This window comes from Dermacentor variabilis, chromosome 8, assembly GCF_050947875.1.
Source record: "Dermacentor variabilis isolate Ectoservices chromosome 8, ASM5094787v1, whole genome shotgun sequence".
In the NCBI taxonomy this organism is placed as follows: Eukaryota; Metazoa; Arthropoda; class Arachnida; order Ixodida; family Ixodidae; genus Dermacentor; species Dermacentor variabilis.
In genome coordinates this window covers 130,261,152-130,288,992 of record NC_134575.1, presented here as the reverse complement: position 1 = coordinate 130,288,992, position 27,841 = coordinate 130,261,152, and the positions used below count along the sequence as shown (strand labels likewise).

Here is a 27,841-nt window from a genome sequence, read left to right as displayed (position 1 = left end):
GAGATTTACAAGAAGGGTAAGAAAGAAATTAGAAGGAAAAATCTACATAATAACAAAAGGACAGAGCCTTGCTGGTTGAAGCTTGAGCTACTCGCCTAAGGACAAATACGTGCTGCAGCTATTACTTGCAACAAGAGAAGGCACGTGTATGCTGCAGCGAAAATCCAGAGTCGTTTGAGCACAGCCTAACTTGCACCTTTTGGAAGCGCTTGTATTTAAAGTGGGGGGAAGCATCAACAGGTCAGCATTCGAGCTAAGCAAGATACGTTTAGAATATCGGTTAAAATATAGGAGGGAAGACACTGATTCGAGTGGTCCCGTTACAGGCATAGGTAGCGGTAGAATACACATAGAGAAGTGTTGATGAAGAAAAAAAGAGTCGTAGTTTCGCCCGAAAGGCGAAAGGGGGTCTTTAAAGTAATAAAGTGAAAGTTAAAAGACTGAGCCGCGATCGTCGAGTCATCCTGGCACGCAGTCACTCGCGCATACAGGATACGGGGCGCGGCGACAATTTCATCCCCCCTAGATTTTATGCGGAACGCCACGGCGGTGGCGGCAGAATTGCGCCCGGAGTGTCCATATAATTTATATCGCTATAAAAATGAAGTCGCAGTTTCGCCCCAAATGGCGAAGCACCGATTGCGATAGAAAATTGGTAGATAGCTATACGAAGTAAGGTTGGTAGTTTTATCGGCCGCATAAGAACTTGTAAACATTCAATTACTAACTAAAGTAACAATGGTAGGATGTTTAAGCGCGACTGAACGAGGACGTAGAAAGAAACAGACACGCAGAGACAGCGGTCTCTCTGCGTGTCTCTTTCTTTCGATGTCCTCGTTCAGTCGCACTTTCACATTCTATCACTGAATCAAACCAACTAGCCCACCACTGTGTTTTAACTAAATTAACAAGCATGCTATCAAAACAATTAAATTATAGGGTTTTACGTGCCAAAACCGCTTTCTGATTATGAGGCATGCCGTAGTCGGGAACTCCGGAAATTTCAGTCACCTTGGGTTCTTTAACGTACACCTAAATCTAAGAACACGGGTGTTTTCGCATTTCGCCCCCATCTAAATGCGGCCGCCATGGCCAAGATTCGATTCCCGCGCCCTCGTGCTCAGCAGCCCAACACCATAGCCACTGAGCAACCACGGCGGGTAAGCACGGTATCACGCGCGCGCAGGTAAAGATGAACACATCTCACTCAATGAGCGCGGTAACTCGCTGCCAAAGTGCTGGAGTGAGGAATCGCGGGAGCAGCAGCGATCGAATTCACCTTCGCGTATTTCTCGCTTCAACGCGAACGAAACGTCGAAAACACAGCGCATACGAAGTTACCGGCATCTTGCGCACTCTGCAAACACTGCACTTCGCATTGAAGTTGAGGCTCGCGCGGCCGCACCGTAAGAAGCAGAAGACGCCGGAGAAGAACGCTCCCCGCCCTCGCCTCAGCCCCATGCTTCGCGCGCGAGAGGAGAGGGCGCGGTTCCGGACCGCGTTCCTCGCTCGTACGCGTGAAACTGAGCCGCTTTCGCCGGCTCACACTCGCTCGCTTTCACTCGCACATACAGCGTACGGTTTTATCGCCCCTGTACTTTATGCTGAACCTCACGGCGACGACAACGGCGACAGCGATGGAAGAAATGCGCCTGGAGAGTCAATGTAATTGCTATCGCAATATAAATATTTAAGAGATTCATACAAAAATTATGGAATGAAAATCGTGTATGCATACCTGATCAACTCAGCAATAGGTGTCTACCTGTCGCCGCCGTGTTTCAAAGCGGTTGCCAATAAATCAGGATGAAAAAAGGAGGGTAGAGATTGGTAGAACCGGAGTCGTTGCAAGCGTTAGTAATAATAGTAAAGTGTAATAGAATAAGACTGAGTGGACTGGATGGCGCTCTCCTGCTGAAGCGCCGCGTAACGAAAAAATTGTGCCAGTGCTATGCGAGCTCTGCGGTGCGCTGCGGTGACCCGTAGTTTTTGTTGGGGAAAGTCGGCGCAGTTTCTTTTTATCTCTGTATTTGCTTTGGTGCGCGCGTGATTCTTGTTAGTCGGTTCAAATTGTAATCTTAGCCATGTGAACTGTTGTCTTGAGCACCGTTTGCTAATGATAACACGTAATTTTAGCACTGAAGCCGCCGATCTGCAGCACGAAGCTAGGTGAGGAAATTTTGCTGGTATCGTGTTTTTTCACGCTGCTTCTTGCTCGTGGAACACTAAAGTGCCGGGAAAGTAATCGAAGAAAGCAAAGTTGCGAATTAAACCAGGTTTAATAACTGCGTGGCCCGAAGAGCTTAAGGAGAGGTCTAAAGCTGTTCCCGGGGAATCAAATAGTACACAGACATATTCACAACATAATGTGCAATAGAAAGACTATCAGTATTTTAAATACAATATTTGAAAAAAAAATGTTACAACCCTGGACAGGTATAAGCGTGCTCACAATACCAAACACGGCACCAGCACCATTGTGGTGCCGCGTAATCTGCAGCACCTGCCGGAAAGCGTACAGGCTCTTGCACCTTTGCTGCACATTGTGCGTCGATCGGCATTTCGGAGGAGGCTGTCGAAAACACGGTGTAGTGTTGAATCTTAGACGTTCTACTGGTAGTATAGTGTTTCGCTATCCAACAGCGGCGTGCCTTGAAGCGCACAACGAGGCTTAACGGCGACAGAAAAACAGTGGGAGTGTGGAAACATTCAGTATTTCCGATAAAACGGCGCGCAGCTGGCCGGTGTTTAAGAGCGTGCGCGGCGGCGCACGCACGTGCGGCTACTTCCGGCGGAAGTGCCTCCGCGCTAGCGACGGCAACGACCGGACCGGGTTGGTGTTCAGCGTTCGCATTGTTGCGGGTCTCAGTCGCTGGGGGTTCGAGAGGGCTCGTATTCTCAATGCCACCTGCCCCGGAAACTAGTGGTGTCTTCTTTTTTTTTTTCGGAGCGAATCCTCGTCCCGTCCAAGGGGGGCGAGCAATGAGTCACGGCTTGCAGCTGTAGAGCTGTGTTGTGTACCGCCAACAATTCTCCAAAGGCCCGCTGTGGAAGAACACGTGGTAACCAATGGCCTGTCGCGGAAGGCCTTATGAGGCATGGAACTAGAGTGAATTACACTTCTTGTACACTCTAGATGGAAGCCCGGGCTGGACCAATCAACAACCGGAAACAAGGAATCACGGCAACAATTCGACGCTAATATGAACAACTATTTAGAGAAAGGATACTATTTACGTGCTCAGGCTGAATCGCGCAGGCGGGAAAGTAAGAATCAATCTAATCTTCGCGGCTCGTTTGGTGATCTCCTTCAAGCTGCCAACAGGTGAAAAAAAACTAGAAACATATAAGCCGGATCGAGTGGTATTGTTATTCAGATTGTTTTCGATTCTAGTTCTTGACATGGATTATTTAAGGAAGCGGAGATTACTAGCATGAGAAATCAAACCACATATCCAACTAATTAACAGAACTTCAATACTTAACCACTTATTTATTTCGAGGCACATTTTGCAGTTTACGGATTGTTAGCCAGTGAGCTTGCATGACGTATCCACTTGAAATGAATTTCCAGGATCATACCACTTACGGGATATTATTTCCCAAAGTGTGGAACGAAATGCATGGGCGTTCCAGTTACTATTTCGTTTCAATGCACAAAAGAGCGTTTTGTAAAAAAAGTAAGCGGAACAACAGCGCATTTTAACGGCAAGTTTGATGGCGCACACCTCCAAACTGCCGCCATTCTTGTTATTCATTCCAAGTGGCTACGCCTTGCAACCTCGCCGGCTACATTTCGTAAGGAGAAATATGTGCGTTAAAATTAATTCAACGAATAATTAGTGAAATTTTGTTAATTAGGCTATTATGTGTATTGATTTCTAGTGGAAATAATGTCCGCCTCTCTGAATAATGCAGCTCAAAGACTAGAATTATTTTATGTGCAAGAGGCTATGTTTAAACATCCATAAGGCTTAAAAATGATCACTCTGTATGTGACAAGCATAGAATCAAGAACAATTTCATTTTGTTTATGCCCTTAGAAAAAAGACGGAGAACACAGCTGGCTGCCTTCCTTTTTTATTATTTCTTAGTAATTCTAGGGTTTACGTGCCAAAACCACGACATCATTAGAAAGCACGCCGTTGTAAGCGATCTGGTTTGATTTTGACCACTTGGCATTTTGACGTGCACATAAAGCTAAGTATACGAGCATTTTCGCATTTTGCCGCTGTCGAAACGATGTTAGGATCGAACCCTCGACCTCGAGCTTAGCTGTACAACGCCGTAGCCATTAAGCTACCATGTTTTTTGTTATTTTTTTAAATACTGACTGCAATAACATTTCAGGGGGTTCAAGGGCCAAAGATTGGTGTACAATGTGCCAATGAAGCGGTATTCGGAGCCCGGGCTCCAACCACACTAAAAAACCACGTATCAGTTACTCCGCATTCTTTTACGCAAGGGAGACGAAAACATGACGCAAGGTTGCAATGTATTAACGCGACAGCGTTAAGGAGCTTGTGTAGTAGAAAAGCCGGTGTGGTTGGCGTCGGCGGCGTTGGCCGTGAGCGAAAAATCCCGGAAGCCAATTCATAAATAAAAACAACTTGCAAGATGGGCTGGGTGGGAATCGAAACAGGGTCTCTGGAATGTGAGACGGAGACGCTACCACATAGCCATGAGTTCGATGGTTCAATGCGGGACAAAAGTGCCTCTAGTGAATGCAGCGTTGCCTTAGAAACGCGCCGTAGAAAGTTATACTGCGGTGTCTGTCGCTAATTACGAGCATGTAAATTACAGAAGTCGCAGTTAAACGAGTAGGGAAGTACGTTTCCACTGCATTTCTTCTGCGCTTGGCGCACACGCAGAGCCGTCTTGCGGCAAACACAGAAGACCCCCTCATCGCAATGTACGGCGCTGCCCTTACAGGTGGCGCGCCACTCGCCCGCTTCTCCCCTTGGTCTCGTTTGAGCGCATTGGGGCCGTGCGGGGAGCGGTGCGAGGATGCCGCAATACCCTTGCGTTTGATAAGATTTCTCGCTCTATCGCCTTCCAACTTCTAGCGTGCGTCACTCGAACCCTCGTGTTTGGGCGACGCGGCTCCTCTTGCCGCTCACAGCGCGATTCCTAGGTGCAGCGTCCGATGCGGGACGCCTCTGACGTGATTGATGCGCCGTAGCGCGTCTGGTGGGAAAGCGTCCCCTGCGATGTGTGCCGTGCTGCTGGCGAGGAGTCATGCGTCTGCGTAGTGCTCCCAAGCGAGATAGAGGACGATCCCATCGAGCCGTCAGCCCCATGATCGCGTCCGCCTTCATGGCGCGCCGCGGCCGTTTGGAAGAACGGTTGGCACGTGTAGATCGTTTCTCCCTCCGAAACACCGAGTTCATTGGTTCGTTCCGCTTGCTCAGGCGCACGTTTCGTCTTTGTGTGACTCAAGAGCATGCCGAGCCAATCAGTGGGAGGTGCGAACGAGGTGGGATAGCGCTATCGCTTTCCACTCTTGAAGGCGAAGCTTAAACGTCCTCCAATTTTTTTTTTGTGCTTCAACGATACTTCACATATATATGAGAACAGGACGCCGGACAGCACAGATAAGTTCTATTTGATTAAAGCGGCAAGCAGCAAAGTACTGCAAGGGCTAGTGATGCAGCAACGACCTACTCAAGGAAAAACGTGCGACGCATGCAGTTTAAAGAAGATCCAACAAAAAGTTCACCCGAAGGGAACTACGATTGCATAGAATAAAAGCCGACACTGCGGCTCCAATGCATGCGCAATCACCACGCGGCACAAAAAAGAGACATGTCCTTTCTAGACACAAACACACATCTTATCTAATTAGGAACGCCATTTGAGCTCTCTGATCTCAATTGGTGACGGACGGACGGAAGGACGGACGCATGGATGGATGGATGGATGGATGGATGGATGGATGGATGGATGGATGGATGGATGGATGAATGAAAGGATGGAAGGATGGACAGGTAGATGGACGTATGGGCGCATGGATAGATGGATGGATGAATGGACGCTATCACTCCAACTAAATTCGCTCCCACTAGTGGCCGCACCGAGAACAGGCCGATCGAGGTTAGCCGCGGGTTCTCACATTACAGCGTGCACTGTAACGTTGCTCGCAATTCTCAAATCGTCGTGATGCCGCTGCGCACAAGGCCAAGAAAGAAAAAAAAGGATCAGGAAAGAATTTTTCTGCGTACGAATATGCTATTTCACCCGGATGGAAAGACATAAAAGTATAATCCTGACATTACGGCAGAAATGTAGTCTTCGTTTCCCTAAAGAAGCAGGCGGCGCTACGGAGAGTGACGTGGATAAGAAATTTACACATTCGGAAGCAAGTTAAAATTATGGGGTTTTACGTGCCAAAACCACTTTCTGATTATGAGGCCCGCTGTAGTGGAGGGCTCCAGAAATTTTGACCACCTGGGGTCCTGCAACGTGCACCTAAATCTAAGTAGACGTGTGTTTTCGCATTTCGCCCCCATCGAAATTGAGAAGTAGGTGAGCGGCACTATACTGGTTTGTTCGAAACACTTCAGTCGGGACAGCTTCTTTATTGCTGGCGAGTAGACAATTGCTTTCTTTTTATATATATTAAGTACGTTGCTCACGTTTCAAATCGCGGAGTGTACTTTGTTTAAGTAGGCCCTTTAATAAATTACATTTAGTGATATACGCGTAAGCTTCATTTGGTTTGCTTAGCTTAGTTTTCTACCTCAGCATTAGCATTACTAATGTCATGAGTAGCAGGAATATTCTCGATAATGTACTTTTGTCCGCAGGCGCCGGTAGCAGAAACGATAACTAGCTGGGAACGTCTGAACATGATTATAGAGTGTAGATAATTTTAGTGCGTCCGGTTTTCCGGCAAGCGCGGGCGGTTTGCCGGATGAGCGGGGGTGTAAACCGGAGCGGCCAGATTGTCGGTGCCAGCTGGTGGTGCAAAGCTCAACCACATAAACACAAACTCAATTACTATATTTATTTTATTTATTTATGAAATAGCGCAGGCCCATGCGGGCCCCAGCAGGAATGATAAAATTACAAAAAAATATTCATGCATCCATTCGGAAGAAAACAAAGTGCTGACATCTCTGTTGCGACATCAGCAGATCAGAAATTAATCAGATCAATTGAGACAGTGCTTTTTAAGGATCATAACGGTAGTGCGTTCCACTCTTAACAGTACGGGGGAAAAGAAAATTTTGAAGGCATTATTTCTTGTGTGATAGGGAGTGAAGGATTTTCTTCTTAGCTGCTGGTGTAAATTTTCCACAGCGGCAATTTTCGCTGCCAAAAATTTGAACCAGCAGCGAAGCAGAATATCGTAGGTTACTGCAATTTTAGCTCTGTGCTTGTCTTGTTGAGCACTACGCCACCGGCGGCTGCGCCGCTCCGGCCGCTCATGTTTGCGCTCCCGACAATCCAGCAATCCGCCCAAACCACCTCCGTTTGCCGGAACAGTGACAGACTAAAAGTCTCCATTGTTATCGTGTCCGGTATTCCGGTAAACGCAAGTGGACCGGGCGTTTTACCTGATCAGCGAAATCGCAAACTTCTTGCACGATGCCACCACCTGGTGGCGCAGAGATCAACTAGATAAACACAGAGCTAATATTGCAGTAATAAACCTTCACCGCTCCTGGTGTAAATATTCAGCGCGGCGCAATCGTGTTCTGGCAGAAATTTACATGAGCAGTGAAGTATAACACTTCGCTACTGCAGTAATGGCGGTGTGTTTGTGCTCTGCGCGACCATCTGACAGCACTGTGCAGGCCGTTCAGACCTCCGCTATTTTTTTTCTTTTGTACTCACGAGGGTTCTGATAGGAACTTACATCGCAGGCTTCTTTCTTAAGCGTATCGCCCCTGAAGGAATCCGAATGACAGGCCAGGGTACACGTGTACCCATGTGAGAACCAGTGGGTTCTTGGCAGCGGTGGGAATCGAGCCCACAACCTTCCGCAGCCGAGACGGGTACTCTACAACTAGGCCGCGGCTGCGGGAGGTGCAATGTACAATATTTGCCATAAAGCAATAAGTAAAAGTTTTGTCAGAAAATTTTTCTTAATTGGTCCACATGCATTTCAATGTTTTGGACATGTCCGCCTTTTCGAGTAGCTCAGCTCACGCACTAGAATTTGCTGTCAGGGGCAATTTTTAGAAATTTTTGAAACTGTTCGCCGAAGCATCCGGTAAACCTAGCGCTGAGCACGTCAACGCATTTGTGTCACCCCGCAGCCGGCTACACAGAAAAGTTTACTGGGAACCGCCCATAGGCAGAGCAACCTCGGATAGCGTCCCATTGCAGAGTCCTAGTGGAAACATGTTTCGGCAAGTCTTCGAATGAAGAAGAAAGAAATTTTCCGCGTACATGAGCGCTTCGCTGCAAATGACGCATAACTGCATTAGGTTGGTGGTGCTGCCTCGGTAAAACAGCATGCAAGAAACAACCGCGCGACATTTTGTATAAATGGTCTGGCGCTCACCTTCGTTACAAATTCGAACAAAGCTCCGTGTCAATCATGACACTGTTGTCAAATCTTGTGTGCATGTAAAGCTAAGTAAAAACGAACTGACGTGTTCTTCGCCGAAAATGGTTTTAAACAGCAGCCTTTCTTAGTACAATTAGCAATGTGACACCATTTCAGCTCCATTGCATCACTTCCTTTATCTATATATATATTTCAAAGAAGCTTAGAGATAAATTTGAACTATGAAGTTTTTTAGCCTATTTGTGCAAAAAAAAACGAATATTTAACTTTCCCAGAAATGAAAACTTGAACAATCGTGAAGAAATCTGGGGAATTCCTTTATCTCATTTGGGGGAAATCTGGCTTTGGAGGTTAGCAGCAGTGGCTGTTTACATCTTATGACGTTTCTCGGTCTGCGTAACACAAGCCAAATTATCTTAGTTTTCACGTGGCGATTTCGGGTCATTGATTTTCCCGTTCTGCACACGAGCTGTTTGGCCGCGCCTGTCAAGAGCTTTCATCTTTCGGCGGTTTTTCTTTAGAAAATATCAGTTTTTTTTTTTTCCTTCGAGCGTGCCTGCCGTTTCTAACGAAGTGATGATGGCGCCTTTGTAACCACTTAAGAGGAAGCTTTAGCTCGGGCCCAACTCCGACGCGGCCTATTCCAATACATGTAAAATGCAAAAACGTTTTTCTGAGATAACCCCAGGACCGATTTTAATGAAATTTGTTGCATTTGAGAGAGAGTTCAATTATAGTGACTGTTGGAAGTGGAATTTCAATTTAGGGCGTGGATTTTGTTTCAAGAATCTTCAAAAATGCGAAAGTTTAAAAGAAATATAAGCAAGAAGTTTCCAAATCCATAGCTCTCCATTAAGAATACATAGCGTGGTTCTGTGAACGGCATCCATTAGATCATTGAATGCGGACAAATTTGATGTTTCATTTTACATCTTACGTCAATTGCTTACGTTGTTTACAAGGGTTCTGCAAAAGTTGTTTTTCCATATTACTAAATATATTTTTTAATTCATGTCTAACATCAATTTTGTCCACTTTGGATGTTCTATTAGAAGCAATTCACAAAATTACATTACCATTTTTGGTTGCTCAGTTACAGAGTTGTAAACTTGATAGTTTTCTGTTTTGAAAAATATTGATTTTCGCCTATTTTTAATAAAGACTTTACGACGTAAATCAAGAATTCGAAACCAACAGTCACTGGAGTAAGTTTTTCTTTCAAATGCAAGAAGCCTCATCAAATTTGCTGCAGTGGCCGCCGAGTACAACGGACTCTCCTTTTACATTTGTTTAGATAGGAGCACCTGAGCTAAAGCTTCCTCTTAACATTTAGCTTACGTCATTTCGAACGTTATCCAGTGTCGACGTCCGAGTGAGCCTAAGGACACGCCGCGAGCCACATTCGCCACGTCGAAATAACGAGGCTGGTCCAGTTCGCGTGACGCAGACCGGGAGACGTCATCAGGCGCGACCAGCCTCTTGCGCTCCTCTAGGACTAAGTTGAACTTTTCCGGCGGAAAGTGAGAAACGTTCACGTGCGCTCTAGGCACCAGAAGAAACTTGCGCATAATTTGAAAACTGATGAGACCACTTCAACAGCAACTACAAACTTACCGTTATCAGCAACCGCGTGACTGCGGTAAATAATTAGGTGGATTAGTGTAAATAACAAATTAGCCCTAAAAGCAGAACACAAAACGTGTTTCCAGACGCCTAGTTTGTCAATAGCTGAGGTTCTCAAAAATCCCACCTTTATTACGGAATCCTACGTGTTTGCAATTTTCATTGCCTTCGGCAAAACATCTGGTATACATACGCAGATGAGTAACAGTTCGCTGCAAGAGCGTCACACGTTTCGTAAGGACATTCAGTGCCAAGCCAAGCATACTTTGTATTACATAGATATCAAATGGAGCTGACGCTGCTTAATTTTTTTGGAAGTTAATTTGCTGTTCGACGCAGCTGATCTGTTAAGCCCACCTTTATTACTTTGTGCCCATGGCCTAACAGTTTCAGCGTCGGGCTTCAGTGTTGAAGAAACCGGTTTCGTAAAGCAAGCATAAACACGTAATTTCATTATATATATATAAACGAGACGCCAAGGGATTAATCGAGGGGCCCGATTTTTATTAGTCATATCAAAAGAAGCTAACACTGACACCAAAGAAAACTTGTGCCTCATAAATGAAATAAAGTAACGATAAATTATTGGAAATGAAAGTGGATGAAAAAACAACTTGCCGCAGGTGGGGCACGATCCCACAACCTTAGCGCTTCGTGAAGTGGGTCCGACCCACCTGCTGCAAGTTTTTTTTTCATCCACTTTAATATCCATTAATTTGTTTCTTTATTTTGTTTATTAAGCACAAGTAATTTCCCCTATGTTGTCCTTGGTGTCAGTGTTTGTTGGCTTCTTATGATATATATATATATATATATATATATATATATATATATATATATATATATATATAGAGAGAGAGAGAGAGAGAGAGAGAGAGAGAGAGAGAGAGATCCCCAGTTGCAATCTGTTTTGCCCTTCTAAGGGGTGCGTGTGAGCGTTACCCAGAATTGTTCTCACAAACGGCCAGAAATTCACATAAGACTTAAAAAAGTTTACACTTGCAAACAATAATTATTCTTCCATGTAAAGAACAGGCATTCTTGACGCACAGGCTCTAATATTAACTGAGAGGGTCAAAGTTGCCTCAGCTAGTGCTATTTTTCTTGCATGTACAGCAAAATAAGTCTTAGGGACAACTACTGAAGTGTCTGACAAATATGAAGTTTTGAAAAGCCCTGCTTCAGATTATTTCTTGGCAAAACCTTGATTATTGCTACCGGTAATGAAGATCATATTATCGCTTTCTTTTTTCGCTCTGAAATTCCTGCATTTATGTTATTATGACTTCAGAGAGTCCTAAATATTTTCTGGCATTTGGGCTGCTCTGCCTGTGAAGCTTGCCAACGTCTATCTTAAACCTTTTTTTTAAGCAATGCCATATACTTGGACTTTAGCAATAAAACTTAACCGTGCCTGACCGTATGCAGTCAAAATCCTCGACGCGCCTGCGGCTAGTACGGGGACCTCAGGTGTCGTCGCCACCGGTCTTTTGTGTTGGTGTCTTGCTTACCAAGTCTATTCCCATGGCCAGAGTGACTTTCTTATAATGTGTACGGGTAATGGTAATCTACTGTTACAGCTCTTGATACTTCTTTAATGCGGTTTCTTTAAATTGAAGTTCGATCCTTTGCAGTCAGCGTTCAACGGCTAAGAGGATTATCACGAGACTGTGGTGACATGCTGGTTTTAGCGCAAGGTAAGAACACCACTACCGTGGAAATACAGCACTTACGAAAGGCTTGTCCAAACATGCACATTAACTTGTAGTGCAAAAGCTACAATAATTTTAGTCGAGCATTTTATGCATTTACACTACATATACGAACTTTATGGAGAAATAAATGGGTTTACTTTATGGCGGAGTGGAACTTTATGCCCGAACTGAATTGTGTCTGTTAATACCGTCCACTTTATTTACGCCCTTCACGTGTTTTGATTATTTATTCCAGAGCCTTTGGTGCAGCTGCCTTGACTAAGCTGAACCATTCCACTTATTTTATAAGATTCGAAAAATAATTTCGGCACTTTTTATATTAGTACGTGTTTAGTACTTTTTTATCTAAGTTTTCGCAACACTGTGTATTGAGTCTAGGTGTCTTCAAATAATCTATGACAAATTCTTTCTTAATGGACACCCAATAATGAAGGTGTTCGCAAACGCATCCCAGCATTTTTTTTTTATTGGACTTAATACCAGATGTTTTAGAATGGCCGTAGCACAAATATTCTTAAAACATTTACTAAAAAAGAGATTTTTCGACTCGCCATGCCTTGCATATAAAAATGACGGCGCTTTCACGCAGCTATTGTTTTCAGGTCAAACAAAATCTACAACGAACATGGAAACGTGGAACGTACCGGTCGTCTCGGCAGCCACAGACAAAAAGAGCTGCACGTGTCACCAAGTCGCAGTTCCGGTTCGCCGTGTCCCTGACTGTAAACCAATGCTTGGCAACTTCTGGGTAGACTCGATCGTAGAATGTGACACCAAGCAGGGTGTAGTTGTCCGCAATTCCAACGGACAAGTGCTGTGCGAAGGCGCTGACGTCGCCTGAGACGGCCACTCTCCTGATGTTTCGGCTCCCCTTCACTACGTCCGCCAGCCTCTCCAGATCTCGGTCGTCCATGTTACCCGGCTTGTGCAGCCCCAATTCCCTTACGCTGTCGTTCGCGGCCAGTGATTCCATTATAATTGTCCACCAGTTGCTCGTAATGTCCACCGCGACTGAGTAGCTACAGCTATAAACTTCTACATACAGCGAGCGAAGAAAGTTTGTTTTCGCGATGTAGTCAGCCAACGCGGATGATAAAGCCAAGTCACCTCTGAAAAAGCCTATACGTACTGTAGTGATGTGGTCAACCGATAGCAAGCGGTTCAGAAGAAGGGCCGCGTTCTTCTCGGAACTAAAGCCATCCAGATGCACCTCCGAATACTCCATATATTCGAGCAGGTCCAAGCTTTTCGGAGGACGCCGAGATCCAAGCGTAACCTTTTCTTCGGCTCCGCTATCTCGGAGGGCCATGCAGACACGCTGAAGGAGAGGATCTTCGAGGTCAATATCAACCAACACCTTTGTCAGAGCTTTCTTCGACGAAAGCAAAGCGAAAAATTCCTCCCACTTTTCTAGCCGCCCACAGCGCAAAGGCAGGTGCAGTTCCTCCAAGGTTTCGTTTTCGGTTAGCGACTTTAGGCAGAAGTCGAGTACGCTGTGTCCTCCTTGAAAGGTTGCCAAACTTTGCTTGATTTCAAACACGCGAAGCGTTCGGTTTTGAGACAGGAGGGTCGCTGCAAGTAGAGCATTTTCTTTGTCAAAGACAAACTCTTGCAGCTTCACCGTAATAACCGTCTTGTTTCCGCATAGTCCTCGAAGTACGCACTTAAGACAACCTTCTGTATTCGGGTTACGTGCCTCAACTGTTAACGACGTCAAAGTGGTGCTCCTACGAAGGTAACGCGCGAAAGCAGCTTGGCAACGATTGTCGCTAATAGCCGATTCGTGCAAGGAAAGGTCTCTCAGAGTGGTGTTTTCCCCGAGCGCGATGAATAATTCTCTGACGCGTTTTCCTTTCATGCGTAAACCTGAAATTCGAAGAGTCGACAGTGATGTTGTTGTGCGAAGCAGCTCAGACAGCACAAATGGCATATCTTCTGGGCATTCTTCAAATGTGAGCTCAAGTTCTTCCAGCCAACGCAAACCGGAAATGGCCGCGCTAAGTTTTTTACAAGCTACACTTTCTGTCGACAACACCGTCAGATGTTTCAATGATTTGCCCGCCAAAAGAGCACTGCATACGATATCTGCCTGGCTGCGCAGCACTGGTGGTGCGAGGGTTAGTGTGGACAAGCAGCGATGAGTTTTGAGCAACCAGTACACTATCGTTGCAGCTTGCTGCATAAGAACTTCAATTTGAGATTCTATTCCGCTTCCGAACAAAGGAATGCAGCCAGCAAAATTGACCACGCAGAACTGCCCACTCATTCCAGATGCTAATCTCACTTCCCAACCAGCATAGCACAGGATCTCGTTCCAGATGGACAAGTGAGTCGCAATTTGACATGTCCGACCTTCGTCTGCTGTGCAGGGCACACGATGCATCACGGCAGTCCCGGTGAAGCAGCCCCTTGCGGACTCCAAGTTGGCCAAAGTGTTTGCTGGAAATCCAGATATCTCTGTCCTACTAAGCATCATCGAATCGCCAGCGTTGGGAGCCGTCATTGTGTATCTGCGAAAAAAAATGAAGGCACACTTGTTATCCCTACGTGGATCAATGCGAAAGCATTGCTACCACCGCGCGATGGCTATGCTCTTTCAGTCATGTTAATTTTACTTCTCCTTAATTAAGGAAAAGTAAATTACGAGCATTTGTCATTTTGGTAGTTAGACATAGTAATATTGCGTGTAGAGGCAAAATGGGCGAGCGTGGTGAATGGGCGAACAGACGAAATGCCGTCAGTTCCCACGCCCTGTGCGAATTGATGTTGTGTGAAGCAGTGTACCAAGGTAACCTACCTACCAACTTAACGAAAGACCATGAGAGCACCAAGACGTAGGCGGCTATTTCATGACCTACAAGACACACGTCATGATATTGATGTCATGACCGGTCATTTATATTCGTCATACACTCTTGTCATACTATGCAAAATTTGGTACATACCAAGGTAACGAAACGGCCACGTGAGCACCAGACGTAGGCGAATATACAGATAGTGTCAAAGTGGAAAATGTTCGCCAAGAAAGGCTTCGCACTTAAGATATGTTGTGGGTTGAACTTCCTCCAAAGGTTGTGGTTTCGTGTGGCTTATATTCAATATCTCAAATATATATTAATTACCTGTGGCATAATTAACTTAACCTTCAATAACACCAAAGGGCGTGGATCCGGGTGCCTTAAATGACTCTACATTTATTTACTGAGCCTTAATTACCTTCGCCATAACACCAAATGCCGTGGGTTCGAGTGCCTTAATTAGGTTGTACCGGCGCAACTATTGCCTCCAGAGCCGGTGAAGAAGACGGCTCACGGGCATGTAGCGAGAATAAAACACTCTAGCGCGCTCGCCCTGGGTCGCCACGGTATCTGCCACTCTCGAGATTCCGCGGCCCCCATGGCTGGCCGGCCTAAATAAACCGTGGCTACGGAGGCTACGGCGGCTGCCCCTTCGCGCCGCCTCCCACAAATTGGTGAACCGGGCGACCGAGCCCAGCCATGCCAGCGTCAACGCACCGACTCTACCAAGGTGAGAGTCACGTGGCCTGACGCGGTCCGGCAGAGGTGCCACAATTGTACAGTGTCCGGGAATTATATATCGACATGCCAGAAATCTGGTTCATCCATCTGGGCAGTCACTTCCGTCTCAACAAAGTTCCGAGCTCCGGCTGCGTTCTAGGCTGCGGCGACCAGCCCCAGGCCCTGACTTCTACGAGGACTTACAGGCAGCCATTCTTCCTCACTACGTCACCTCGAGCGTTCCGTCTGCTCCAACTGGCACTCCGTCACAACGTTCGCCATTTGAACTGTCGCGTCATTACGCGCCTTGTCCTACATCACCTGCGCCCACCCGCGCCGATCGACAGCACGCGCCGCCTCCAGCATCGAACCTCTACTCTTTCCGTGAAACTCCTCTCCATTTCAAAGGCAGCTGCGCGACGAGTCTTCCCACTGAATTGAATAGGCGAAACGTACCTTCTGCTATGTTGCGGCCCGCCGCTCTGCTTGCTCGGACGTTCGCGCGATTCCGCCTTCAGTTCTGAGGCACCTAACTCGTCATCGATTCAGAGCCTCTCCCACCGGCTCCACTAGGCGCAAATTTCCCTCTCGCAGGCACGGTGACGACAGAAGCCCAACCTTCACGATGCCTTCAACGACTACCACAACCCTGATGCTATCGGCGTTCGAGATTTTTCCACATGCTGCAGCAGGCGCGCCATCTGGTGTTCTGTGCTTCCCCCTTCGACAGATGCGTGGCCTAGCGAAGTTTTGCAGAAACAGCTCCGCCTTCTGGTTTCTTTAGCTCGAAAGTCACTTCTACATCAACAATGTGCGTGCCGAACACTCGCGCTAACTCTATGCAAGTCGTGAGCTGCCCGATGGTCTTCTTTCGGAGCTCGGGGTTCTATTAGGTCCGGGAATCTACGAGAACTCGCGGTGGGTCGTGATTTCGCACTACGACATCACTGTGGCAGCGCCCCACTCACAACCTGCGCTGTCGGTGCTGCCTGGTACATCTCTTTCGGATTGCGTGAAACCGGCATTAAAATCAACAGAAAGCGACTACGATAGGATCTATATCTATACCACCCACGATTGTGAAGCTTGGCGGATATTTCCTGCTGCAACGGCTCTGCAATAGCCTCCACCCGGGAAAAACCGTATCGCCCAACCCGCGTCTCGGCAATCGGTCAGGCATTTCCACGTCGCTGTTGCCGTTGGCGTGCCGAGCCAGCCGGCAACAGCTGCCCTGGAGTATCGACTGCGTTCTCTTCCACAGCTACATGTGCGAGGGATTGTGCTGGCGATCAGGCCTCCAGTACACGCTGACCACACGCAGAGTCCCGATGAAGTAGCGATCCCAATACCCGACCAGCAGTTCCGGCTACTAGATCGCGAGGAAGAGCAGACGCCGCAGAATGTAAAATTTTGCATCCACCTCTGCATCCTCTGGGCAGCCCTAATGTTCGCGCTAACTTTTCTCCCTGAGGCTGTTCCTGGTGCCTTTCATGGCTCGGTTGCCATAAGACTCAATTGCCTGCAGAACCACTCTTCTCTGGTCCAACACCAGCAACCTCGGGGATGGCTACCGTCGCGGTTACAATGCCTCTAACTGTGCCCGAAACTGTGTCCGTAACTGTTCCCGTAACATATTTCACTCGCGCTTCGCACTAAGAGGGGAGCTCTGTAGCGGCGCGACTATCACCGCCAGAGCCGCTGAAGAACTAGAAGGCTCACGGGCATGCAGCGCGAGAGGAGAATACGCTAATGCGCTCGACCTGGGCGGCCGCGGTATCTGCAGCGCCCGAAATTCCGCGGCACCATGTCTGGCCGGTCCAAATGAGCTGTGGCTACGGCGGCCACCTCGCGACGCCTCCCAAGAACTCTATCGTAATTAACTGTGCCTTAAATTAAGTCGCCTTAATTACTACTGAAGGCCGTGGGTTCGGCTCCTCCAAAGGCAGAGTGTTCGTAGCCTTCTTGCACCATCGTGTGGTCCCGCCAACGCCGGATTTTCCACATTATTACCCACATAATGCTTCCGCAATAATAAATAGCTTATTTTAAAGTGAAAGCTCTGCTCCTCGAAATGCAACTCCCAAGGTCCATCTCGGCGCACGTTGGACCTTCAGACGCCGGCGCGCAAGTGCGAAGGTGTGACGTCAAGTCACGGAATCCGCTGCGGAGAGGCGTCGCAGCTGCTCTCACTCGAGCCTCACCGTAGTGTACCAAGGGAATAGGCGAGGGTTTAAAGGGTGAAATACAGTCTGACGTAGCGTGAGTGCGTGCAAACATTACGTCACAGTGGCGAGAACAACAGCGTCGATAGTTTGACAGATGGTTCGACGCACTGCCGCAGCCGACGTAACGCACGCTGCCAACGCGCTCCGACGCGCCCGGCACCGAGCCACGCTCGTCCGAGCGCCGATAACGTCGAACTATAAACGTGCCTCAACAGCTGCTTCGGCGGCGCTTGGTCGCTCAGTCTCGCCATGAATGCAGCAGGCGCCGATGCGAATGCGTCAGCTGTTCGCCGCAGGTGCCCGAGTGAGTCTGAGCACACTGCCGATATAGCTCGTCGGGAAGAGGCACTGAATAACAGTGTCTAACCATGCTTAACAGCACTTCCGCTCGTATAAGTTCAAGTCGCGTTGAACCCCAGCCATCTTTTTCGCATGCAGCTAGCGGTTTTCAAAGTATGAGTGTAAAATATTTGCGCAATCGAAAGTTGCTTGCGTGTATGCATTTGTGATTACCGCCACGAAATCTGTCAATTATTATTGCCTCTTACTCAGGTGACTATTAACTTGGTCACTATGGTACGAAGCCTCAGCTCATCAGTCATGTTGCAGTACACATGGAACATCACCTTCCAATTCGACCTGTTTTATTGAACCAAATTCTGGGGTTTTACCAGCCAAAGCCACGACTTGATTATGAGGCTCGACCTCAACCCGCTTAAACACGCAGCCATTGCCAGCCGTTTGGTGCATCCAGAGGAATGCGGGCACCAGTCTTGCTTTTCGTGACTGATGTCCTGCTACCGGCCGCAGGCCTAATTTTTATCTGGTATCAATATTACAGATGTGGTTTATGCTGTTTAATCTGCAGAATGTAATAACTAATGTAATTCAGCGTTCAAGAAAATACGCGGATTGCATGCGCAGTGTGAATTGAATAAAGCTTAGGTTTGTTTGCTTGTGAGGAACGCTGCTTTTCTCAAGGAATCATTTGCATGTGCACAGCACACGACAAAGTTTGACCCATCTTCACCGGGAAACGCCACAATGAACATAACCGTGTGCTCAAACATGCATGACGATCCCACGTATGATGAGCAAGGAATGGCGACGATAGGATAACGAGGGAAGAATGGCGATAGTATGACAACGTCGGAACGACAAACATGGCGTGACGATAACAGTATAACAGCTATGTGATAAAAATTAGTAGACATTCCCCTCTGTGAATGTGGACTACCAGCGCGGATGTAAAAAAGACAAAGAATTCCACTGAGTGTAAAAGCTTACTTTGGGACTTTTTCCTTGCGCGCCTATATAAGGGTCGGCGAATACGCAGAAGCGCTACTAGCAGCGGCTCAACCGGTCGAGGTGTCCAAACTGAAAGGCGCCGAGCGTCTCAAGACGCTGGCTTGCCCGCGAGAAATTCATAAGTGCGTTCTATGCCGCTTGTCGATGCATGCGTCAGTGTCGTACCAAGCTGCTTTCATGCGCCCTTGGTGAATGGTCGCGCGTAGCACGAGCTCCCAAAGAGCACATTTAGTGGCCCGACAGGACCGCAGTAAAAGGTCAACTGAGAAGCCAGACCAGGGCTACCAACTGATTTGGTCATCACTGCCAACAGATGCGTCCGTTCTGCATATTGTTTTTTACATGGTGACGTTAAGGCCAGGCCTTACAGAGTGGAACATTCTCGAGACGTGCTTAAGCCTTGTCCACATGGTGCGATTTTACACTGCATCTTTCGCAGCTATGGTTTCCGCAAATGCGAAATTCGTATTGCCGTTTCACATTCATGCAGCGCGGAAGCGGCCATTTCTTACATATTCCAGCACCTAGCGGAGGACTCAATTATTCTTGGCGTCAGTTTAGCTTCGGCAAAAACAAAGTAAAGCAACTTAGAAACTGTTTTTGTCAAAGTTCATTATGCTTTAGTGCGTTACTTCATCAAAACAAAAATTAAGTAGGCAGACCATAGTGACGTGTCTACAATGTACGTTGTGATTGGTGCCCCGTCCTTGCCTCATGGGCGTTCTCGCAGAGAATTTCAGCACTCCGAAATATCGAAATATCGCGCGCACGAAGGTTCCGACGGCCCATTTTCCACATCTGCGAATTCGCAAGTGCGAAGACGCAGTCAAATTCCCACCATGTGAAACGGGCTTTGCACTACTGTCTCTCATGCTGGAAATGGTTGCCCTGGGTGCATATCAAATCAATCGTCTGTGGGCGGTTGCTTTGAAGGACGAAGACAGCGAAAATTTACGAACCCTTCCACTTCCGAAAAACGTGAGCAAGTAAAGCTTGTCCTGCGTGCACCTGACCTTCATAACGATTAAGTAAACCACAGGTAACGATGCCGGATTGCTTCGGCCTCCATCTCTCTCAGCTCGCGATCTTCTCGTTGCTGTCGATCTGCCTGGACTCGGGCGGCTCTAACGCGCTGATAACGTCCGTCTATAACAGCGCCTAGCATTTATAGACGGACCTTATCGGCGCGCGGGTGAGCGTCTGCAGACGCCGAAAGCGTCGGAGCGCGTTGGCCAAGTTCGGTTACGTTCGCGGCGCCAGTGCCTCGAACCATCGGTGGAAAACGTTGTTGTTCTCGCCAACGTGACGTTCTGCACGTTCACGGTAGGTGGATCTATATTTAGGCCTTAATGACTGGATCGGCGCGCCGACGGCGAGCCCTTTTACGGGCGAGTTCTCGCCGCCGCTCGTCAAACCAGCTGGTCAAACACTGCCATTTTCATGGGAGAATGATCAACATGTGGCTGTCCCATCCGTTTTCCGAGAATGAACTGAACGGAAGAGGAGCCGACGGGGGCAGCGCGCGTTGGACCCTTTCCTGCCCTTTCTCTCCGCGGCGGAAGCGAAACAGCCTTGATTGGTTGAGGAATCCTTGCTATTGTCTCACGCTCCGCCACCGGCGCAGCTGTCAACTCATCAAACCCAGCTGCTCTGCTCTGGAGGCAACTGGCTTTTTGCGTGACCACTACAACGCCTCTGGTGAGGCAATACAAGCTAAAGCTCAAAACTAAGAGCGGACACTCCGAGAAATCTGGCCTCAGGAACAGTGGCGTAGCTAGGTCGTCTGGCACCCGGGGCCCATAGGTCTTCTGTCACCCCCCTCCCCGCGTGTAGCCGGCGGAAAGAGGGGTGTCTTCAGACGTATATGACACCCCCCCCCTCCTCAATGGCCCCTTGCACCCGGGGCCCACGGCCCCCCGGCCCCCCCTGTTGCTACGCCACTGCTCAGGAACTACGTCACGGCTACGTAACGAACTAGCGCTCTCACCAAACGCCAGAGGACGCAGGCGCACAAAAAGAAAATGTTGTAATGAATTTTGCTCAATCGTTTTACAAAATAATAATTATACGCCCAAATTTGGCGTGTTTTTTATCCATAAAAACGGAATTTATCCAAGACACCTTCCTTGCTTTTTGTTCTTCATCCGTACTGCCATCAACACCAATCACTATTCGTCCATCGAGAAGAAATCAACGCTTCGTGTACCAGCGGCGTGCCAGCGGGAAGGTTTCGTGAACGTCGGCTGCGGCGGTGTTTTCGTATGTGAGACAGGTGAGTCACGTTTTCAAGCGAAGCTTGGAGTAACTGACTTGTGAGGGCGATGGGGTTCGCTAAAAAAACCAGTTTGCGGCTCTATATGAGGCGGCTAGATGCGAACAATACGATAGGCATGCCCCCTCAGCAAACGCGTACCCAGAGGGCTGTACCGTGTGCTTTCTTGCTACACGCGCGCCGAGAACAGAATAATCTTTGCTGGTTGCGTTCCGTGAAAATCATCAAACAACGCGAAGCTGTCAACTTGCACCGGTGCACGGCTGTGCACTGCACTGCGACTCGCAGCTTGTCAGACGCCATCGAGACGCTGCGTCTCGGTTTGCGAGGGTTAACCGTTCTTGCCCAGCGCTGTTTGCAATAACCACGGTATCGGCGTTCCATTGAAATAGTTTGTGTTGACGGACTAAAAACGATCTGCTGGACAACGCTTAAGGTCAATATCACGAATTGCACATTTCAGGAAAATTCCGGTTTCGAGAAAATTGAATTCCTAACACGCGTTTACATGATCACGGGACGGTTGATGGTTTTTTCATAGGCTCGTTCTAGAGGCTGACGAAGGCTGGAAAGAACATAAAAGACGTCACGCCGATTCAGACCAAAAACGGCGTTCCAGGGAGGTGCGCTACCTCAATAAAGAAATGCAGGACGTTAGGCACGCTGCAGCTAAGCTCTGCTTGCTACAGCGTGCATGTGACAACAACGGCATGTGACATAAACAGCGAGCGCAGCTTATTGCGTTTGGTACTTCAGCGAGGTGTGTATCTACGGCGCACGGACGGACTCAGGTGTATACGTCCGTGCGGATTGTTTATACAGAAAAGTAACGGTGGGGAAAAGTCCCCAATGACTACTGCAAGTGCTTATTGCGGCGGCCGTGTTGGGAAGTACTGCGCATTCTAGTAACTTTGGGTTCCTTATCATTTTTTCGTGGCGGACTACATTGCACAACGTATTGTCGCGTAGGCGTGGCGTGGCGTGCATTTGAATAAAGACCTCGTATTTGGACGTTTCGAATGTATCTTTACCACGCTTATGTGAAGTGATATTTTGCCGACCAATGTACTCCTTATACTGAGTACGTACAGGGTTGTCTAAAAGTTCACAGGCCGCGATGCCATGGTATTACATAGGATGGTGGCCTGGGAACTTTTGTACACCCCTGTACGGGGTCTTAAAATTTATCCTTGTAAGTCCGAGTTTTATGGGTCAGAGGTCAGGATGTGTCAGTGGTTTTATATTGTGCATAGGTTCGCTATTCATTCAAAGCGGTTTCCTGGTACAGTTATGACGTGTACATATGTTTTTGGTAATTAACGAAGCGTGCACGTATTGGGCGACATTTTCAGACCGTGCTGATGCCATGACGTCCGGCGGTCCAAGCTACGACAGCTACTGCTGTGTGTCGTGGTGCTTTAACAACGGCTGAACCCAGAAGAAGCCTATCATACCTTGGAATAAAAAACATTGTGGAAACTGTCTCTTTGATACATATGACCGCTTGTACCAAAACACAGAAGACAAGCGCGATGGATAAAGCCGTAGTGAATTATGATTACCTCTATCTCCATCTGTTTTAATTTAATCGAAATAAATATTGCGTCACGACCTCAATTCACGCCAAATATGGAACTAGACAAAATAGTGAATCGCTAAATTAAAACAACAAATAAAAGCGTTGCCATTTGGGTGACGAAAAATGGTCTGAAATGACAAGATTCCGCTACAACCTAACGTCGGTTACGCGAAGTAATCCAAATTTCGCGCCAGCGAAACCGAAACAGGAAGTGCAGGCCAGTTGCTCTCACCAACCGCCAGGCGCACTAGGGTCGATTGGGCTGCTGGGGTGTAAGAGAGTGTCCGCTCTTAACTTTTTTTTTCTTTCTCTATGCTTCGCTTGAATAGAAGATTTTCGCTGCAGACGCTTTTGATGTCACAGACCACTGCTGTGCAGTCGTCGGCCCATGTGACCGAGGCGTCCGTATCAAGCTCTACTGGCTTCTTCACGGAGCACCTCACGACGATGTTCGCACTGCTTTGTCGCCTTTTGGAAAGGCGACTGAGGTCACTAGGGACAAGTGACGGATGCAAGGATGCGTTGACAAAAGTGAAACCAGCCGTGCTGTCACATTGAAGCTGACGGTGGGCATCACCACTGACGACTTGCCCCACCAGCTGCGAGTATCCGAAGATGTTGCGCTCGTGCACGTCCCAGGCAGAGCTTCCCTCTGCCTCCGATGCCGTTTCATGACCGACATGACGCACATGTCATGATATTCATGCCATGAACGATCATTTATGTTCGTATACGCACTTGTCATACTATGCCAATTTCGGTACATACGGAGTTAAAGAAACGACCATGAGAGCGCCAAGACGTAGCGGCTAGATAGATGCTGTCAAAGGTGGCCAATGTTCGCCAAGAAATGCTTCCCATTTAAAATGTCGTATAGTGTTCCTGCATATGTTCCTGCAGGGAGCAGCGTTGCACATAACTTTTCCCGCGACGCTCTCACCGCTATTCGCCGTGTGCAATCACGTGGTCCAAATTGACGTCATATGTTCAACTGCGCCGCTGAGAAGCCAGCTTTGCGGGCACGACGACGACTCGATCGTCTTTTCCGTCGGTGCCATCGGCACTGCAATCAGAGGACTGTACGGTACTCTACGATATTAAGTCCAGCACCTTGGTGAAGTGATACGAAACACAGCATATTGACACTTGTATTCCAGTATGACGTGGTGCAGCGCACCAAACTGCAGAAACCACACGAAAGGTGGCAAAGCTTTTTACACGGGTTCATACAGACGGACAGACATGCGCCGGCGATGGGTATGGGTACTGCGTATGGACCGAGACCGGCGGCTCCCAATGCGACCAGGATATGCGAGGTGTGTTCGGCATGTTTACACGAAAGCAACATTTCTCTCGAGTAACACCCCTGTTAACGCTGAGATGCGCACGCCTGGCATGAAAGGTTGTTCACTTGTACGATTTTTGCTGTTTATGTGCAGTGCGACGCAGACGTGGAACAAAGAATGAACGACACCTCTGTGTCGAGCAGTCAACTTATCAATGCACCCAATTCGCTATGTTGCTCGTACGATTGTTGTGACTGTGCGGGTCTAGAACAGTGTGTTCAAAATTCTCCCGCAGCACCCTAGTTTTTCTCTCCTGTCTTTTCTTTTAGTAAGCGAAAACATCGTGCACTTGCGTTTTTGAGAAAGCTGTTATAGCCTTCAGCCTTTACCGCCCACAATAACTTGCTTGTTCGATCGTTCTTAATCGACTTGAGGAATGTAAAATTCGGCCCGTATGTTTAATGACCGCTGCGCTATAGTAAATTGACCTGAGTACTATGAAGAGATAACGAAAAGTGTGTTGTCAGGTTGAAGTCTTCAATGTAGTACAACAACAATGTAGTACAACAGATGTAGTACTGCAATGCAGTACAACAGATGGCAAACTTCTCAAGTTTGCCATCTTGATGTGATTAGCACATCATAAATAATCGGTTGTTACTATTAAGAGCTTGTTGCCTTTCCAGTTGCTTTGAATTCTGCCCCCCAAGGCTCCGAGGACCAGCACTCTGGCTCTGCTGCCGACACCCATTGGTCATTCATTCCCTTGTACGAAAAATAAATTTGATCTAGAAGCTCGTACATCTTGAATCTTCTTTCCCTTGCAGATTTTCTGCGGTGATGCAGCTGTTTAGTCTGCGGTATGAACGAATCGTAAAAATAAGCTTTGCATAAAATGTGCGCATGTGAAGATTTGAAATGCGTTTAAATCAACGTGTCTGCACCACACATATTGAAAATTTGCAGCTGCTGTGAACAACTGTTAGTGATAAATGACGGTCATGGTTAAAAGCCACTGATGTAACTGCAGGCAGAGAAGTTTTCTTCTCCCTTTAAAACATTTCTTGCCTTCCGGCCTCCGCGAGAAAACTTCATATGCATGCTGAAAAACATTGCACCGCTTTTTATTGCAAGGTACTGCGCGTTTGCCCGCGGACTTTTGAGCTGTTCGAGCCACGGGCGTAGTCAGGATTTTACTTCGTGCGATTTAGTGGTCTCCTACCCCCTATATGTAAATTCGTATATGTGTTTGTATATGTGCTTGTATATATGAACATACAAGCTAAACATTTCTGGAACCCTACCCCCTTCCGGCTACGCCAATCGTTCCAGAGTTCCCTGCATTAAAACGTGCCATCTTGGCCAGCGCTTGTGAACAATTGCCGCGTGTAGCTCGCGACCAGCAGCCAAAAAAAATTGAACACCGCGCGGAATTTCCCTCCTGCACGCGCGATGAGTGGCTTAACTACAGAGCCGGAAAATAATGAGCTACCTATGCGCAAATCTGTTTCTCGCGGGAGCATACACAGAGACACTAATGTCGTATTGCACCAATTTGGTAGTAGGAAGAGCCACAGTTCCTTCACTTTTTTCAATATACCAAATGTCCTAGGATTCCATGATGTGGTGTAAATAACTTTACTGATCATCAATTTCGCAAGACAAGCGTGAGTACAACTGCAATGTCAAGGTTCAGTGTATCAAGGGCCCAAATCAAGGTTTGGGCGTCCGTACTCTGCATTCCCATGAGCCATTCTCTGTCCTAGCCCTCGTGGTAAAAGGTATTCAGCGAAAAATCATCGCCTGCAATATGCATATGCTAAGTTCCACAACTGTAATTACCAGTTCCTAGAGCGTATTCCTCGCAAATGTTTCCGTTTATTAAAACAAGAAAACAAAATTTACCACGCAGAACTCCTGAAAAACTATGTCCACAGGAGCTACACCAGTACTGCTACTCTGACCAGATTGCAGGCAGGAATTACGCTCACTTTTTAAACAAGATCAAGACTAGATCAATGCCGATCACAAAACGTTATATATGAAAGCACCATACCACCAGCCACGGTAATCAAAGCAGAAAAGTGACCTTTCAGTATACTAACCTTACGTGAGGCCTTAATAACGGTAATTTGTACATAAAAATTATTATTATTCGATATTAAAACACAAAAACAGAGCGAGGGCGATAGGGAAAGAGCAGGCTGGCTATTGCAGCCGAGAGGGGCACAAAGACTGCCTACTATTTAGGAAGGAGGGGATAGAAAAGGAAGTTGTAAGCACACTACAATGCATTGAATAACATTGCACTATCGAAGGAATAATGTAGATTATTGTATTCGGTTTTAATAATAATAATAATATTTGGGGTTTTACGTGCCAAAACCACTTTCTGATTATGAGGCACGCCGTAGTGGAGGACTCCGGAAATTTTGACCACCTGGGGTTCTTTAACGTGCGCTTAAATCTAAGCACACGGGTGTTTTCGCATTTCGCCCCATCGAAATGCGGCCGCCGTGGCCGGGATTTGATCCCGCGACGTCGTGCTCAGCAGCCCAACACCATAGCCACTGAGCTACCAGGGCGGGTGTATTCGGTTTTAGGCATGCCTATTATTATATCCAGGGGGTATTCAAACTATTTTGGCCGCTTCGAAAACCCGGCGTTTTCTTGACCATATACTATCGAGTACGTAGAGAGGATGCGTGACTATTCTTAAACGAAGCGTCGAATCAAGCAGCAAATTGTCAAAATGTCAAAAGACAAAAGACAAATGTCAAATTGTCAAAAGACCTCCTACTTTTCTTAAGGTAACCACGTAAATTAGCAAAAAAGCGAAAAGAATGACAGTTTCCAATACCTGTCACGGCGTCGTGGCGCAGGGTAGTAGTTGTCGATGCCTCAAAACATGGCTAACAAAGCCGTTCAGAAAGTCTTCCTTTCTTTCTTCGTCGCCTTGCTGCGGCACGGTACGAACAGGGTACGACAAGTCCGTACTAAAACCAATTTTCGAACAACAAAAGAAATTGTCTGCTAATATAAAACAGCATCCAAACTGACAATTTCTTTTGTCTTTTCAGGAACCAGCGTAAAGGTCTTCTAGAACAGCAACGCGCGTTCCCTGATTGCGCATCAGCCCGCGGCGCCCAACTTCATTTTCCTCTTCATTTATAGCCGGCACCAAGGCGCCGGCTGCGCACGTCGACCATAGCGTCCCTGCGTTGCCTCGTCAGTAGGCGCTACAGTTTCTATTGCTATAATGTTCCTAGATGAAACAAGTTTACAAGGTAGGTGCACTCATTGATAGTGATAAAAAGAAGGGAAAGACGCTTGATTCTCCTTGTTCCTTGCGCCGTCCTCCTCACTCGCGCGCTTACTCTCTTTTCTACTACATTCGAGTCTTTGATTCGTGCACTGCTTGCACGTGATGTGTTAAATGGCTAGAGGTGATAATATAGCGCGAAAGGCTTAAAACTGGTGCGCATGCGCTAATTAAAGTGCCTAGATTTCCTGTTAGCGAAAAATAGCTAGGAACTTTAGCGCTAAGCATCTGGTCGGATTTTTGCCGGAAGAGAAAGTGTAGTCATAGCCAGGACATAGGACGGAATATTGGAGTGTGCTAGGACAGCTGGCATAAGAGAAAATGTACACGGTGCTGTAATAATCTCCAGAATAAACTCCTTCCAGCTCTGTGAAACCTACTGGCGCCTCGGACAATAAGGAAGGCGAACACACCAAAATGTCCTCGTCCGCGTTTTGTTTCCTGTTACCGACGCCTGTAGCGTACTAATTGTCGG

General features: G+C 47.4%; 1 protein-coding gene across 1 annotated transcript in view; it reads right to left on the bottom strand.

Annotated features, from left to right (window-relative positions):
* The window catches only part of LOC142590591 (uncharacterized), a 30,811-nt gene extending 3,585 nt beyond the window's left edge, over positions 1-27,226 (bottom strand). The window contains exons 1-2 of the mRNA XM_075702902.1: positions 26,905-27,226; positions 12,501-14,366 (exon numbers count right to left, since the gene is read on the bottom strand). Of these exons, the coding sequence (XP_075559017.1) occupies positions 12,501-14,359 (1,859 nt within the window). The 5' untranslated portion in view covers positions 14,360-14,366; positions 26,905-27,226. The remainder of the gene's footprint in view (positions 1-12,500; positions 14,367-26,904) is intronic.
* Positions 27,227-27,841: the final 615 nt, after the last annotated feature.